The sequence below is a fragment of the Camellia sinensis genome, chromosome 11 (genome assembly GCF_055761805.1).
Source record: "Camellia sinensis isolate YWXY chromosome 11, ASM5576180v1, whole genome shotgun sequence".
Lineage (NCBI taxonomy): Eukaryota > Viridiplantae > Streptophyta > Magnoliopsida > Ericales > Theaceae > Camellia > Camellia sinensis.
This window is the reverse complement of record NC_138971.1, coordinates 7,661,382-7,676,475: the sequence shown is the minus strand read 5'-3', so window position 1 is coordinate 7,676,475 and position 15,094 is coordinate 7,661,382. Positions and strand designations below refer to the sequence as shown.

The 15,094-nt window shown below is 37.0% G+C and overlaps 2 protein-coding genes, 1 long non-coding RNA gene and 1 pseudogene across 4 annotated transcripts; 1 reads left to right on the top strand and 3 right to left on the bottom strand.

Moving 5' to 3' along the window:
- The first annotated feature begins 86 nt into the window (after positions 1 to 86).
- LOC114308947 (GEM-like protein 4) lies at positions 87 to 2,351 on the top strand. Its single transcript, XM_082896578.1, has 5 exons — positions 87 to 387; positions 511 to 579; positions 899 to 1,170; positions 1,273 to 1,329; positions 1,695 to 2,351. Exons 1-5 carry the CDS (start codon positions 249 to 251, stop codon positions 1,857 to 1,859), a joined length of 702 nt encoding a protein of 233 aa, XP_082752704.1. The 5' UTR covers positions 87 to 248; the 3' UTR covers positions 1,860 to 2,351.
- Positions 2,352 to 7,144: 4,793 nt separating this feature from the next.
- On the bottom strand, positions 7,145 to 8,925 carry LOC145801830 (uncharacterized). Its single transcript, XR_014343480.1, has 4 exons — positions 8,154 to 8,925; positions 7,968 to 8,041; positions 7,594 to 7,855; positions 7,145 to 7,501 (listed from the first exon to the last, which is right to left on the bottom strand). It is a non-coding gene; the product is annotated as an uncharacterized LOC145801830 (long non-coding RNA).
- A 51-nt stretch (positions 8,926 to 8,976) lies between these two features.
- Positions 8,977 to 10,156, bottom strand: LOC145803293 (putative GEM-like protein 8 pseudogene; annotated as a pseudogene). The gene is made up of 2 exons (XR_014345405.1): positions 9,622 to 10,156; positions 8,977 to 9,296 (listed from the first exon to the last, which is right to left on the bottom strand). The product of XR_014345405.1 is annotated as a putative GEM-like protein 8 pseudogene (transcript).
- Positions 10,157 to 12,117: 1,961 nt separating this feature from the next.
- On the bottom strand, positions 12,118 to 13,494 carry LOC114308007 (putative GEM-like protein 8). The gene is made up of 3 exons (XM_028253501.2): positions 13,170 to 13,494; positions 12,985 to 13,053; positions 12,118 to 12,753 (listed from the first exon to the last, which is right to left on the bottom strand). Exons 1-3 carry the CDS (start codon positions 13,363 to 13,365, stop codon positions 12,281 to 12,283), a joined length of 738 nt encoding a protein of 245 aa, XP_028109302.2. The 5' UTR covers positions 13,366 to 13,494; the 3' UTR covers positions 12,118 to 12,280.
- Between the last annotated feature and the right edge of the window lie 1,600 nt (positions 13,495 to 15,094).

Here is a 15,094-nt window from a genome sequence, read left to right as displayed (position 1 = left end):
CAACAACATTAGGCTTTGGTGTTTGAATTATGTATTGGGCTCTAAGTTGTGGGCAAAAGCCCTATAGGCCCACCTACATCACTTACCTTTCTACCCCCCTATAAATACATTTGCTGAATCCATGGTTACAACCATCACAAACTAAGCATCTCTCAAGGAACATTCTGGGAAATCAGAGAACATTCTGGGAAAGACAGCGAAACCAAGGAATAGGTAACATAATCAAATCAGAACAATTTTTGCCGAATATGAAGCAGATTCTGGCACATGCTAGTGGAATTCCAGTCAGCTCATCGTTGGTGGCATATCCAAACAGATTTTTTCTAGAGCCTGCTAGCGGCCAATACCATATTCCTCCTTCAAATGGGCCTCTAAAATTAAAGCAGTGTAAGTCTGTCCATTACACTCATCGCCAATAAAGAGATAAATTATTTTTTTTTACTTGCTAGTTTTGAATTATTAAATTGAGAAGAGACATTGTTTAACAATTGACTTGTAACTAATGCGCAGATAAAGTAGATAGGATGAACAAACTTGGAGGAAAAGCAGACAACCTTGCAAATGGCATACGAGAGCACGGTAACTAACTGTTTCCTTCATTGAATTGAGTCTGAGGATAAACTAAATTCAAGAACATAGTTGTTTATTTTTCTAGAAAATTATTCAGTGTTTATTGGCATCTGTATCATATTAACAGCTCAATTTGTTTTGCTGCCAAAAAGAAGGCAGAAAAACAAACTGAGAAGTTTTGAAATCAAAGAAATATTAAGAATTTGTTTGGTTTTTGTTGAAAATCCAGAATTTTGCTTGCATTTCCTCTGCCTTCTCAACATTGAAACAAAATTGATGATCATGATATGTCTTTATCAGTGTCTTAAATTATTTTTGAAAATTGCAGTGAGTTTGGGGCCCAAGATATCTGAAACTGTGAAGGGGAAACTGAACTTCGGGGCTAAAATTATTAGAGTAGGCGGTGTGGAGAAGATTTTCAAGCACAATTTCAGCATTAGAGAAGGAGAGAAGTTGTCAAAGGCTTCCCAATGCTATTTATCAACAACAGCTGGTCCAATAGCAGGCCTCCTCTTCATCTCCACCTACAAGGTCGCCTTCCGCAGTGAGAGATCCATCAAATTGTCTTCTCCGAATGGGCAGGCAGTAATCCATTACAAAGTGAGTCAATATGTATGTTTTTGTCCATGTCTGAATTCATATCCATTCTTTCTAACATCTTAAATAAATATATAATAGCTAAGTAATGTGTATTACATGCAGGTCTCGATCCCACTAATAAAGATAAAAAGAGCCAATGGGAGCCGAGTATTAGGGGATGTAAAGAAGCCGAATACTATTCTTAGAGAATCGAGATATATACATTGCATTCGGCCCCGTCTTATATGAATTCAGAGGTATCCTAATCGGTCATAGAACCAGTTGAGCGAGGAGCCGAGTGGAGATTGGTCTGCAACAGAAGGAGCCGAGTAAATAATTGCACAGTGGACTAAAGGTGGGCCCAACCCTGAGGCCCAGAGGAAAATATAAATAGAGGAACATCAACCAAAGAGAGGTATGTGAGAACAAGTAAGCTTAACTTAAGATAGAAGTGATCAAGAGAGTAGATACTGACTTATCCGTCGGAGTGCTAATTCCGGCACCCTCAACCGGAGTGTTCATTCTTTTTCAGGTGACTAGCTGAGGATCTCGAGCGTCCCATTGGATGTAAGGAGTATTTCCAAACCACTTCTCCACAGAAGTACATAGAAATAGTTACTGTGGACAATTTTGATTTTTGGTTCATGGGATTCTTGAATTATCGTGGAACTTTCAAATATCTTCAACAAGCGCTCTCTCAAGCTCAATAATTACAAATTGATCAGAAGAACAATTTGAATATTGTAACAAATTAGGAGAAAAAAAAGTTGTATAAATATTGTAAAATTTTTTTTTAGGCTTTTACTTCAATGGAAAACAATTTTCTCATTAAATGGGTAGTCGATACTGTTTGCTATATATCATCATGACTTGATGGTGATTTTCTACAACCTAGAATCATTTGCATATGGAAAAAAATGCCTAGTTTCCTGCAATTTTGCTTCCCAAGATCAGAAAAGGAAACCAGTAAGTCGTTGCAATCTATAATTTGAGAGAGAACTAAATTATCAAAAAGCCTTCTAATATCATGAGCAGTAGCTTTCTTAAGCTCACAGAATTTCAACTCACTCAAAACTCAAAACCAAGCCTAATGCTTCCCTAAACACTAAATATAAAATGTTGCTCACCAATCAATTGAAAAACTCAGCCCACACTTCTCCTTAAAACCCAAGTGTTAAGGAGAAGGAAACTGAAACCTTATAACTAGCACACATGGGGCAACTCCAGGTGATGTGGGACGCATTCCAACACATCCTTTATCCATACTTATTCAATTGGAAGTATTAATCCAATTCAAAACTTGAGATTGGAAGGAATTTGCTAGAGAATTAAAGGGAATTGGAGGAATTGAGCAAAAACCCACTAGGATTCAAGGAATTGAGAACTTTAGGTAAGAATTTCAATCTCTAAGCTTTGTGTTTGACTCACTCATGCTTGAGTTCAAGAGAAGTTAGAGCTTAGGAAAAAGAGTTGAGCTTAAGAACAAGAATTGAGAACAATCCATGCATTACATGCATAATTCATGGTGTTTGGAGTGTAATTACAAAGAATTCTCACATGCATGCATTGATCATAGCTTGGTTTTGGAAATTTCTTGAGTTTCATACCAGTTTACCTTGTTTGATCATGTTTTGGAAAGCTTTGAAGTCAAGAATTACATGCATGTTATGTTTTTAACCTTTCAAGCTTGAGTTTGCACAATTGACTTACTCTTGGGCCTTGATTTTGCGAAATGGTTTTGAATTCATGATGTTTTCCAAGATTAAACAAGTTTCCTTGAGTTTTTGGCCCAAGAGAACATGATTTGCAGCATTGAGTTGAATTTTGGCGCTTGGAAGCAAATCTGGAAATTTCAGACTTCTGCTTCTACGCTCGAGCGACAGAGCCTGAGCTCGAGCAACCACTCTGTGTTTTGCACCTCTGTCCGAACGACCAAAATTTGGCTCGAGCGTAAAATGTATGCTCCCAGAAGTTCACATGTTTTGTAGACCGCTCGAGCGACAAGCTCGAGCGACAAGAGTTGCGCTCAAGCGAAGGCCTCAGTCTCATGCTCAAGCGGCCGTCGAGCAGAGAATTCACACAACCTGTACTTTTGTAGAGTTTATAGACCGCTCAAGTGAATGAAGTGGCGCTCGAGCGACCACTCACATTTTTTAGCCTTTACTCAAGCAAAGGAAGTTGCGCTCGAGCGACCACTTACATTTTTGAGCCTCTGCTCGAGCGAAGGAAGTTGCGCTCGAGCGATTCCCCTGTTTTCAGCATATTTGCCTAAGTGTTGAACTGCATGTTTTGGCATCCTCATTGCATCCTAGGCATTCCTAAGCCATGATTAAGACATAAGAAGGAGGATAAGACTTAGAAACACATTAAGAACCAAATGAAATGTGTTAAATTTTATCTAAGTGTATGTTTCAAGCATGTATCTATTCTATTTGTGTAGGTCACGCGCCGTAAGCTCTTTGATTTGTCTACTCTGTCGGTTTTCCTCTGAATCCATCTACGAGAAATAACTTTGTAAAGCTATGTTTACATTTAAGTAATTCCTTATATGATTTGATATGATAAGAAATGCTCTGTTTTCTGACATGTTATGTTCAGAATCAATGAATGATTGTCCATATATTAAAACGTATTTGTGGCATCCTTAGCACAAGGCCCTAGCCCGGGGGGTAACAATACAGTGGTCTATGAGCACAAGGCCCTTGCCCAGGGGTAATAATACCGTGGTCTCATGCCCCTTGCCCGGGGGTAACAATACCGTGGCTCAAGTATGTTACAAGTTCCCGGTACCGAAGGTTCCTTTATGGAACTGACAAGTATGACCCTTAATGCTCTGTATTTGATCTATTAGCGCTATTGGATGTACCACATATGATCAAGCATGAACTCTGATTTCTATATATGATTCGAACAAGAATATGAATGTGAATCGGTTTCTGTTTTTTGAATTGTTATGGGACATCATTCATTCAACCCTTTACTCTGTTTGTTATTATTCACTGGGCTCTCGCTCACTCTATTATTTATGTATGTAGGTGACCAGGCGCGTGACCAGACTCAATGACGAATGTCTGGATGTCTGTTTTTGTCAGCCAACCACAGTGCCTCCCTAAGGAGGTTCGTTTTGCCAAAGTCAAGTTTTGTGAACCACGACAGGATGTTTTGTTATTTTGTTTTTTGTTTATCTATACGCTGGGCTAAGTCCCTATGATACTATCTGTATGGTGATGCATGTCATATGGAAGTTTGACATTATTTATACATATATATGTATGTTTTAAATTTTCTGTCCCATGTATGTCTACACAGCTCTATGGACATTGTATTTTGTATATTTGCTTCTGCAGTCCCTTACATTTTATGATATTTAGATCAGAGGCCTTTGGTAATCCAATGATTACTAGCCGGTTACGATGCTAAACCTATAGGAGTGGATTTGGGTCGTGACACTAACATGCTAGTTTCCTTAAGAAGATCTAGGATATATATCTGCTGAGAAATAAAGATGATTTTGTCAGATTTGGCAACTTCAATCCCAAAAAAGTAGCTCAACGGACTAAGGTCTTTGATTTCAAATTCCTTGCCCAATAGCATCTTAAGATGTGTCACTTCTTCTTCATCATTACCTGTCACAACTATGTTATCCATATATACTATAAGCACAGTTACCTTATTTGCATGGCGTTTGACGAACATTGTGTGATCTGCATTGCTTTGCTTATATCCGAATCTTAACTTAGCCTTCAGGAATTTGTCAAACCAAGCTCAAGGAGACTGTTTCAAACTATATAATGCCTTTTTCAACCTACAAACTTTCCCACCTATAGATTGAGACGAGAATCCTAGTCGTACATCCATATATACCTCCTCCTCCAAATCACCACGGAGAAATGCATTCTTCACATCTAATTGCTATAAAAGCCATCCCAAATTAGCTGTACATGAGAGAATAGCTTGAATGGAATTCATCTTTCCTACAGGAGCAAAGGTTTCTTCGTAATCAATTCCATATGTCTGAGTAAACCCCTTGGCCACTAATTGTGCTTTGTACAGTTAATTGTTCCATTTGCTTTTTGCTTGATGGTGAACACCCACTTACACCCTACAAGCTTTTTTTCCGCTAGGAAAAGAAACCAACTCCCAAGTGTTATTCTTGCTTAGAGTTTGCATCTCTTCTACTATAGCTACTTTCCACTTAGGATCATGGATAGCTTTCTTCCAACCCTGGGGCATACATGCAGAAGACAAAGACGAAACAAAAGCACGATATGTAAAAGGCAATGAATCATATGACAATCAATCAATCAATCAAACCAAGCCTTAAGTCCCATCAAATGGGGTCGGCTAAATGAATCACATGACACAAATTTAGAAATGGGGTGTTGAGTACAAGCCCTAACCCCCTTTCTAAGAGCAGTAAGAAGACTTGAATCATCGACAACAGGACTATCAACTACTGGTAAAGGAATAGACTGAGGTGCATTACTTAGAATTGGCATGAGCGATGATGATGGGTCTGGTGACACAAGGGAAGCTTGCTCTTTCGGATGTCGAGAATAAGTCTTAAGATCAACCCTATCTAAACGACCACCAATGTCAGGCTCCACATCAAGAGAACTATTAGGCTTCCCCTTACCACAAATAATAGTCTGCTGACTAGGAATCAACAAAAATTGGAAAAACACTCAAGCACGCATCAAAAATATTAAAATAAAAATCTAGGGTGAAAACCCATCAAATTTCGACCATGAAGGTTTTTTTTTTCCTTTTTTTTTTTTTTTTTTTTTTTTTGCGTATAGGGAAAAACGAATGAAACAAGGAACAAGAGAAGAATCTTCAAGGAGGAAGATGAAGCTCTGATACCATGTTAGATTTGCATAAACGAAAGAAAAGAATGAGAAGAAGAAAAGAGAGAGAACTACTGCTGTGTTTATCTTTTCACTCCCAAACATATTAGGGTTACACATACTTATAATAAAAGACTAAATGAGCAAATGACATAACTATCCTTACACACTGATACGTAACACCTTACAACTATTCTTCAAAAACAACTGCTTCAACAGTTTCTTCTTCATGACGTCGATGTGGTGCCTTACAAGTAGGTAACTAATTGCAAAGAAATAGATTATTGCCATGTGTCTTTTAAACTCCTCATCTTGTATAACTTCAATTAACCTCCAGGTAACTTTTAAGTAAACAAGATGTTGCCACATATCCTGCAAAAAACAAATAATAATAATAAATATGGTCATAGTTACACTTTAAAGATAGTTCATGGTCTCAATTGAAAGACCATAATTGATAGGCCATAATCAATGAGATTAGATTTGGCCATAATCAACAAGCCACAATCAACAAGACTGGATTTGGCCACAATCGACAAAAAATAATTTATGGTGCAAACAACATCATAGCCCCATCGACACAATTTTCCACATGTTCAACAACTTTTCAGCTCTTGAGATTTCATGGTTAGCAAGTGTTGTTGATTTTGTTCGAAATTTGTTTCCCTGTTCACTTGATTCAGTTAACATAAATTAGACGATACTAAAATGAAAGAAAACATGATTTTACGTGAAGATAGATAGAAAAACTATGTAATATGTTAAATTCTATGGGTACATAATGAATGTGCATAATTTTATCACTCATGTTGTTGGGTATAAGAATAATAAATGTTTCAAGTTCATGGGGAAGATTTTAGAAAGTTTTGCATGAATAGAAGGATGGTTTTAGCTATCTTTTGTTGACAAGAACTCAAAAGGTTCTGTGACCAAATGGGATGGCAAAGGCAAACCTTGTCACTACCAAAAAGTACATGTGCATCAGAATTGCTTGGAGAGGAAGACAATTGGCCCGTTGTTGATTATTATGCATTTTGTGTTCTCTCAAATTATAAATTGCACCATGCAATGTACTGGTTTCGTTGCCCAATCTTGGGAAGCAAATTTGCAGGAAACTAGGCAAATTAACATCAAGTCATAAAATGATATATATCGAACAGCATCAATGACCCATTTACTGAGAAATTATTTTCCATTGATGCAAAAGCCTTAAGTTACAAATTTGTACAAAATTGTTATTATACAGCTTTGGTATCATAATGCATACACATCTAATGAAGCCAGCGGGTTGGTCTGTTTAGTCACTTCTGATCAATTTGTAAGCATTGTATTGAGCCTGAGAGAGTGCCCGTTGAAGACATTTGAAAGTTCCGTGATAATTCATGAATCCCATGAACCAAGAATCAAAATTGTCCATTGTATCTATTTCTATGTACTTCACGTGATGGTCTCTTTGTGTTTCGGCTTTCATTGGCTCCCTTCATATTTACAAGTGGGATCAAGACCTGCATGTATTACACATTAGTTAGCTCATATGTTTATTTAATATGTTAGCAAGAATGGATATGAATTCAGACATTGATTTATATTGACTCACCTCGTAATGGATTCTAACTGCCTGCCCATTCGGTGAAGACAATTTGATGGATCTCTCAGTGCAAAAGGCAACTTTGTAGGTTGAGATAAAAAGGAGGCCTGCATAGGACCCAATGTTGTTGACAAATAGCATTGGCAAGCCTTTCGCAACTTTTCTCCTTCTGTAATGTTAAAATTTTGCTTGAAGATCCTCTCCATCACCCCAACTACGCCCAATCTCAACTTCCCCTTCACTGTTTCCGAGATATTGGACTCTAATCTCACTGCAATTTTGTAAAAAAACAAATTAAATCAAGATAGAAGTCCAATTTTTATACGTTTTTAGACTTGATTAATTTATTATCATCAGACTCAATTGAATTGAGAAGCAGTTACCGTGATCTTGAATGCATTGACAAGATGGTCTACTTTTTCTCCAAGCTTGTTCATCTTATCAATCACTGTACCTACTTTATCCACATCCATAAAAATAAATTATCAAAGACTGCTCTTAATTTCAATCATCTAAAAGTAGCAAGTAACATAGACCTCTAATCCTGAGAGAAATGGCGAGAGACTTACTCTTTTTGAATTTGAGAGATCCATTTGGAGGAGGGGGAATATGGTATTGGCTATCGGGATTGCATAAAAGGCTGGTGACTTTTGAACTGAAGATTTACAGAGCTCACTGGAATTCCAATAACATGTTCCATTAGGAGCTTCTTCATATATACAAGCTTGATGAATCACTTGAATTTAAAGCTGTCTATTTCTTCCTTGGATTGTTCTCTTCCACTGTCAGAGGTGTATACAGCCAAAGGTGATGTGTAGAATGATGGGTGAAACTGTGTATTTTGCAATGATTTATACATGACCAAGTGAATCAGTGACTGAATCTAAAGCCAGACTTGTATGCTACTACGTTCGTAGGTACGTGTTGATGATTATCCAATTCCATGCTCAATTTTATAGTCAGTTGGGAAAGAGAATCTTGACATCATTGCCCCATCAGCGCATCACAATTTTTCACATGTTGAATTTGAACTAGTGTGTGTGTGAGTGACTCAAAGATTTTGATGTGGCATTTTAGCTATTTGACACCAATTCCATATTGTTTTCCATTGTACCAAAAGCAGGAGGGGCAGAGGCGGAATACATCTATTTAATCACTTCTGATCGAGTTGTAAGTATCGAGCCTGAGAGAGCGTCTGTTGAGGATATTTGAAAGTTCCACGATAATTCAAGAATCCCATGAACCAGAAATCAAAATTGTCCACAGTAACTATTTCTATGTACTTCTGTGACGGTCTCTTCATATTTTGGCTTTCATTGGCTCTCTTTATCTTTACTAACGCGGATCACGGCCTGCATGCAATACACATGACTTAGCTACTTTGATATCTAATTAACAATATGGAAATGCTGTAAATATAGATGTGTGTCGACTCACCTTGTAACGAAGTCTAATAAACTCGCCGATTGGAGAAGACAATTTGATGGATCTGTCGCTGAAGAAGGCAACCTTGTCAGTGGAGATGAAGAGGAGACCTGCTATAGGACCAGCTGTTGTTGATAAATAGCATTGGGAAGCTTTTAGCAACTTCTCTCCTTCTCTATTGCTGAAATTCTGCTTGAAAATCTTCTCCACACCGCCTGCTCTAATAATTTTAGCCCCCAAACTCAGTTTCCCCTTCACAGTTTCAGTGATCTTGGGTCCCAATTTCACTGCAATTTTCACAAAATCAAATAAGACTCGCATTCGTATAGAGGCCTATTGGTTAACAACTTGACACTAATCCAGCTGTTTCAGAGTTTATTTCGAAACTTTTTATGTTTATTTTTCTGCCATCTTCTTGGCAGCTAAAGAATTGAGAGCTTATTATGATATATACCAGTAAATGCTAAATATCTATTTATTTATTTATATTTTATTATTTGGTAATGGAGGTTTCCATAGCTTTGAAAATGCTATGTACTTTTTCTTGAAAATAAATAATATATTCTTGAATTTAGTTATTCTAAGACTCAATTGAAGCAAGGAAATAGTTACCGCGCTCTTGGATGCCACTTGCAAGATTGCCTTCTTTTCTTTCAAATTTCTCCATCCTATCTACTTTATACGCACTAGCACTAGCACTAGCAGTAGAAGGGTCCTGTAAAATTCTTTTTGGTTCCCTCTCATCCAGATATGCTACCGGTGAGCTGACCAGGGTTCCAATAACACATGCCAGCTGTTTCTTCATATTTGATGAATTGCTATTGCTCTGATGTGATTCTGCTTTGCTTTCTATTCCCAGAATATTCTGAGGTTGTCGGAGTCTTAGAGTGATGGTTCTAGCCATGGATTCAGAAAATGTATCTATAAGGGGGAGAAAGGTAAGTTGGTGGATCTTAAACTTTAGTTGGATAAGTCTGGCATGCCTCATCCACATGAATAAAAAGCACACAATTCCATAAACAAAGATTGGTGTTGGGAAGGTGATGGTGTGACTGGTTTCTTTTAGAAAAGACAATTGCAGAAAGGTTCGAGTCTTCTGTTTTTAAGGTTTCACAAGACCATCAAGTTATTCAAGCATTCAATCTTTTTTCATTTCTGAAGTAACTTTGGAACCTTTTACAAAAAAAGGAAAAAAAGGAAAAAAAGAAAAAAGAAAAAGAAAAAGAAAAAGAAATCATACTCTTTGTGAAATTGGTTAATGCAAGTAAAATAGTAGAATCAGTTGGGTCAGCATTTCAATCATTCAACCTTGCATTGTCTGCTTGCTTAGATCTTGCTGACTGTGTGTGAGGGTGTGAATTAAGCTTTTTGAGTTGGCAATTTGGCTTTGTGACAACACCATTCCTTTTTCTTAGACTGTCAGTGGTAGAACAAAGCAAAGGCCATAGACTCCAGACTTGTTAAGTAAACCAAACAACATTACGAAAGATATAAATTATGCAGTGGTATGTCATCTTGATGATTTGATGGACAATAACATGTCATCTGTGAGAGATTACAAAAAATACCATAACCGCTTAACTAACAACACTATATAAAGTCTCTGATTAAACCCTTCAATTAGTTCTCCTTCTTCATATATGCTTAATAACGGTGGGTGGTGCCTTGATCTGCTGAGCAAAAATAAAAAATAAAAACAGAAATAAAGTGCAATCCAAGCCATTTTGGATAAGAATTTAGTTGTCAAATTATAATTCCAAAGCAATTATTCATCATTCAAAGTATAAAATTTCATACTTTGAGATTGAAACCCCAGAATTCAAGTTTTTTGTACAATTCCATTGTGAGACTGAGGGAAAACAAAGGTAATTGAAATGAAATTGTACTCTTGAAATCAATCATGTGTTACTTAATTTGGGAGGAAAAGTGACAGTTCAGAAAATCAGAATCTGATAGAATCAAACCACTCAAATGCATTATATCTGGATTGCAACCCTCAATTTTGGCATTCCTTTTTATCTTAGCCCGAGGTGGAACGGATTGGATTGTAGGCCAGGGCAGGGCATATTAAAGAAAGATGCTTCATCGCTTTTCAATGGTCCATCTCAACATGTTTCCAAGAACAAATCTAAAGCCATCCTTGCACACCACTTGGTCATAATACTATATATATTATATATATTCATGCTTTTATTGTTAGTGGGAAGGAGAATCTACACATCATATCCCTATCAGCATGAATTTCCCACAAGTTGAACAACTTTTCCGCTCTTGAACTTTCTAGTTTAACGAGTGTCGTTGATTTGGTTCAAAATTTGTTTTCTAGTTCACTCGATTCAATTATCATAAATTGAAACATAGTCAAAATGAAAAGAAAACATGGTTCTAGGTGAAGATAGCTAGCAAAACATGTAATATGTTAAAAGAGAAGAACCACATTTAAGGTTTAAGGATTTAGATGACACCTTATAGTGTTGTGTATCTTGGACAATATAGTTCAATGTAAAAATTATAGTAACACTTTATCAATATTAAGATTTTGTCGAGTTGAGTGCACTTCAAATATTGAGTAAGAACAAGAGGGATACTTAGAAGGATTCTATTAGCAATGTTCTGTTGGAAAGAACTGGAAAGTTTTTGTAACCAAATGGGCTGGAAAAAGGCAAAACTTCTCACAAACTCTTTGAAAGTATCAATCAGAATTGCTCTGAGAGGAAGATCACTGAATAATAGGAGAGAAGATGAGTGATGAGGGACAGAAATTGAAAGAGAGTTTCCGTCAATTTTAGTAGAATAATGTGAATGAAAACAAAAATGGAATTTTTTTTTTAATTTTTATCACATTCTCTTAAATTCCCCCCCCCCCCCCCCCCCCCCCGGCGGGCACAAATTCCTCCTCAAATCCAAAATCCAAACAAAACCTAAGAAAATTGCTGGTCATGATAATTGAGGAATCCTGTAACCAGCAACTAAATGTCACACTGCAAAGCCACTGATCCTTTTGATCATGAATTTTGTACTTCTCAAATTATTTTTAATGGCAATTTACCGGTTTCCTTTTCCAACTTGCATTCTTTATATATAATGCAAACAATTCTGAAATGACATGTAGCAAACACAATCAGTGATCCATTTACTGATGATAATTTTTTTTTCCATTGAAGAAAAGCCTAAGTAATAAAGGTGTTACAATATTTATACAAGTTCGTTCTCCTAATTCATACACATCTAATGAAGTAGGGGGACCGGGGGGTGGAATACATCTGTTTAATCACTTCTGATCAAGCTGGAAGTATTGAGCCTGAGGAAGTGCTTGCTGAAGATATTTCAAAGTTTTGTGATAATTCAAGAATCCCATGAACCAGAAATCAAAATTGTCCACGGTAACTATTTCTATGTACTTCTTTGATGGTCTCTTCACATTTTGGCTTTTATTGGCTCTCAATATCTTTCCTACTGGGATCAACACCTTGTAACGAATTCTAACAAACTCGCCGGTTGGAGAAGATAATTTGATGGATCTGTCGCTGCAGAAGGCAACCTTGTCGGTGGAGATGAAGAGGAGGCCTGCTATTGGACCAGCTGTTGTTGATAAATAGCATTTGGAAGCCTTTAGCAGCTTCTCCCATTCTCTAATGCTGAAGTGGTGCTTGAAAATCTTCTCCACACCACCTGCTCTAATAATTTTAGCCCCCAAACTCAGTTTCCCCTTCACAATTTCAGTGATCTTGGGCCCTAATCTCACTGCAATTTTCACAAAATAATGTAAGACTCACAAAGAGGCATATCATAATCATCCTATTGCTATGTTTGTTTGGTTGACACTAATATTAATACAGCCATGAAGAAGAAAAGAAGTTTGTTTCAATGTTTTTCAAATCTTTTCAGTTAGTTTTTCTGCCATCTTGTTGGCAGAAAAACATGATGTTAAAATGATATCAAATAATTTTGCTAGAAAAGAAATAATTATATTACCTTGCTCTCGGATGCCATTTGCAAGATTGTCTTGCTTTCCTCCAAGTTTGTTCATTCTGTCTACTTTATCTGCACATAAGTAGCAATCAATTTGTTAAACACTGCCTCTATTTTAATCATTTAAAACTAGTAATACCAGTAAGTAGAAATAGCTCTTTATTCACAAGAGTAACAGAGTGACGTACTCTGTTTTAACTTCAGAGATCCAATCGAAGAAGAGGAAATTTGGTATCGGCTAGCACTAGCACTAGCTCTAGCACTAGCACTAGCACTAGCACTAGCAGGGTCATGTAAAATTCTTTTTGGTGTCATCTCACCCAGATATGCCACATGTGAGCTGACCGGAGTTCCAAAAACATGTGCCAGCCTCTGTGTCTTCATATTCGATGGATTGCTATTGTTCCGATGAATGTTGTGTGATTGTCAGATCCTTGAGTGATGATATTTCTAACCATGGATTCAGCAAATGTATTTATAGGGGGGAGAAAGGTAAGTAAGTTGGTGGATCTTAAAATTTAGTTTGAGGATGAGTCATGTATGCCTCATCCACATGAATAAAAAGCACACAATTCAAGGCTTTCTATAAAGAAAGATTGATGTTGGGTAGGTGATATGTCTGGTTTCTTTTACAAAGAGATTTACAGAAAGGTCCAAGTCTTCTTTTTTTAAGATTTCATAGATGCAGTTGAAGAAGGGTGGATCTTATATATATATATATATATATACTTTTTGATATGAAGAGCAAATGATCATGCTATTCAAAGAACATAAATACTGGAATGACAGTATTAACAAGTAACAGAAGCATGACCAAAGGCATTTTACTAGAGGCTAAAAATCAGATAACTTTATTTCAAAATTTAAGAGAAAGTGGTATAAATTTGTCGCTTAAAATTCGAGATGGTTTTTACAGTTAATGGTTTCTCAAAAATTCCTTTAAAACTTACAAAGCAATGATTCAATCTTTTTTCTTTCTGAAGTAACTCTTAAACCTTTTGTTTTTTGGAAAAGAAAAATCTCCCAAAGAATTGGGAAATCATACTCTTTGTGAAATTGGTCAATAAAACTAAAATAATCTAATTAGTTGGATCATCATTTCAATCATTCAATCCCAGAAAGCAAGAAACATTGGCTGCTTAGGTCTTGCTGACTGTGTGTGAAAGTGTAAATTAAGCTTTTTGATCTGGTATTTTAGTGCTACAACAAAAAGCAAAGGCTAAACACACCAAACTTGTTAAGTAAACCAAACAGAATTATAAAGGATAATTAAAAGCATGTCATCTGTGAGAGATTACGCGTGTGTTTGGGAAGCGTGGTTGAGGCTAAATTAGCCAGATCACGACAAATTAGGCTTATTTAACCACTTCACGACAAAGGCTCTCCAACGGGTTGGAGAGGAACCCTTATTCGGGTAAATTGACCAAAACACCCTCAAAAAAATAAGAGATTCATTTCGCCCAACGCCAAATCCAAACACACAACACAACCAAAAACCTAGGGCACAGACGAAGCGAAGGAGGCGATTAGTGGCTACTAGCGGCGACGACATCTGAGCCAAGCTTTTTGGAGGAGATCGGGCCGGAGTAGGCATCTGCGGCGGCGAAGACGACTCGCGAACAGGTCGGCAAATCGGACGGTTGGGCCCTAACGTTGGCGGCGGCGAACAATAGACGGAACCCTCTCAAACACCACCGATCTTCAGGTAACTCTTGAAATCCTTCTGATTTCATAGATCTGTGTCTGTGTGTGGCCTCTACTTACGATTCATGTCTGGAGTCCCTTTCTCTTTATACAACGTTAGAATTTTTCCCAAAATTGTGGAAGTGTGGAATCTGTATCTTTAAATTTTTCCATATTTTGTTTTTCCAAAGTTTTTTTTTTTCCATTTTGGGTTCATTACAAATCCGGTTCATTACCGACCTGTTGAAGTGATTCGTCGTGCTTGGGTTCACACATTTTGGGCACAGATATATATATACATATATCTGTTCTTATATACAAATCTGTAACTCTGTGCGTAATGAGGGCCGGACTAGGTTGAGATCCGTAAAACACTCTCTTCTTCTTTTGATTTTGTTCTTATAATTATCATTAAAAATCTGCCTTTTCT

Excerpts from the sequence above, each read along its gene's own strand:
- LOC114308947 (XM_082896578.1), top strand. The coding sequence starts at position 249 with ATGAAGCAGATTCTGGCACATGCTAGTGGAATTCCAGTCAGCTCATCG. Across the intron at positions 580-898 it reads AAATGGCATACGAGAGCACG|TGAGTTTGGGGCCCAAGATA; the intron begins GTAACTAACTGT and ends TGAAAATTGCAG. Across the intron at positions 1,171-1,272 it reads AGGCAGTAATCCATTACAAA|GTCTCGATCCCACTAATAAA; the intron begins GTGAGTCAATAT and ends TATTACATGCAG.
- LOC114308007 (XM_028253501.2), bottom strand. The coding sequence starts at position 13,365 with ATGAAGACACAGAGGCTGGCACATGTTTTTGGAACTCCGGTCAGCTCA. Across the intron at positions 13,054-13,169 it reads ATCTCTGAAGTTAAAACAGA|ATAAAGTAGACAGAATGAAC; the intron begins GTACGTCACTCT and ends ACTTATGTGCAG. Across the intron at positions 12,754-12,984 it reads AAATGGCATCCGAGAGCAAG|TGAGATTAGGGCCCAAGATC; the intron begins GTAATATAATTA and ends TGAAAATTGCAG.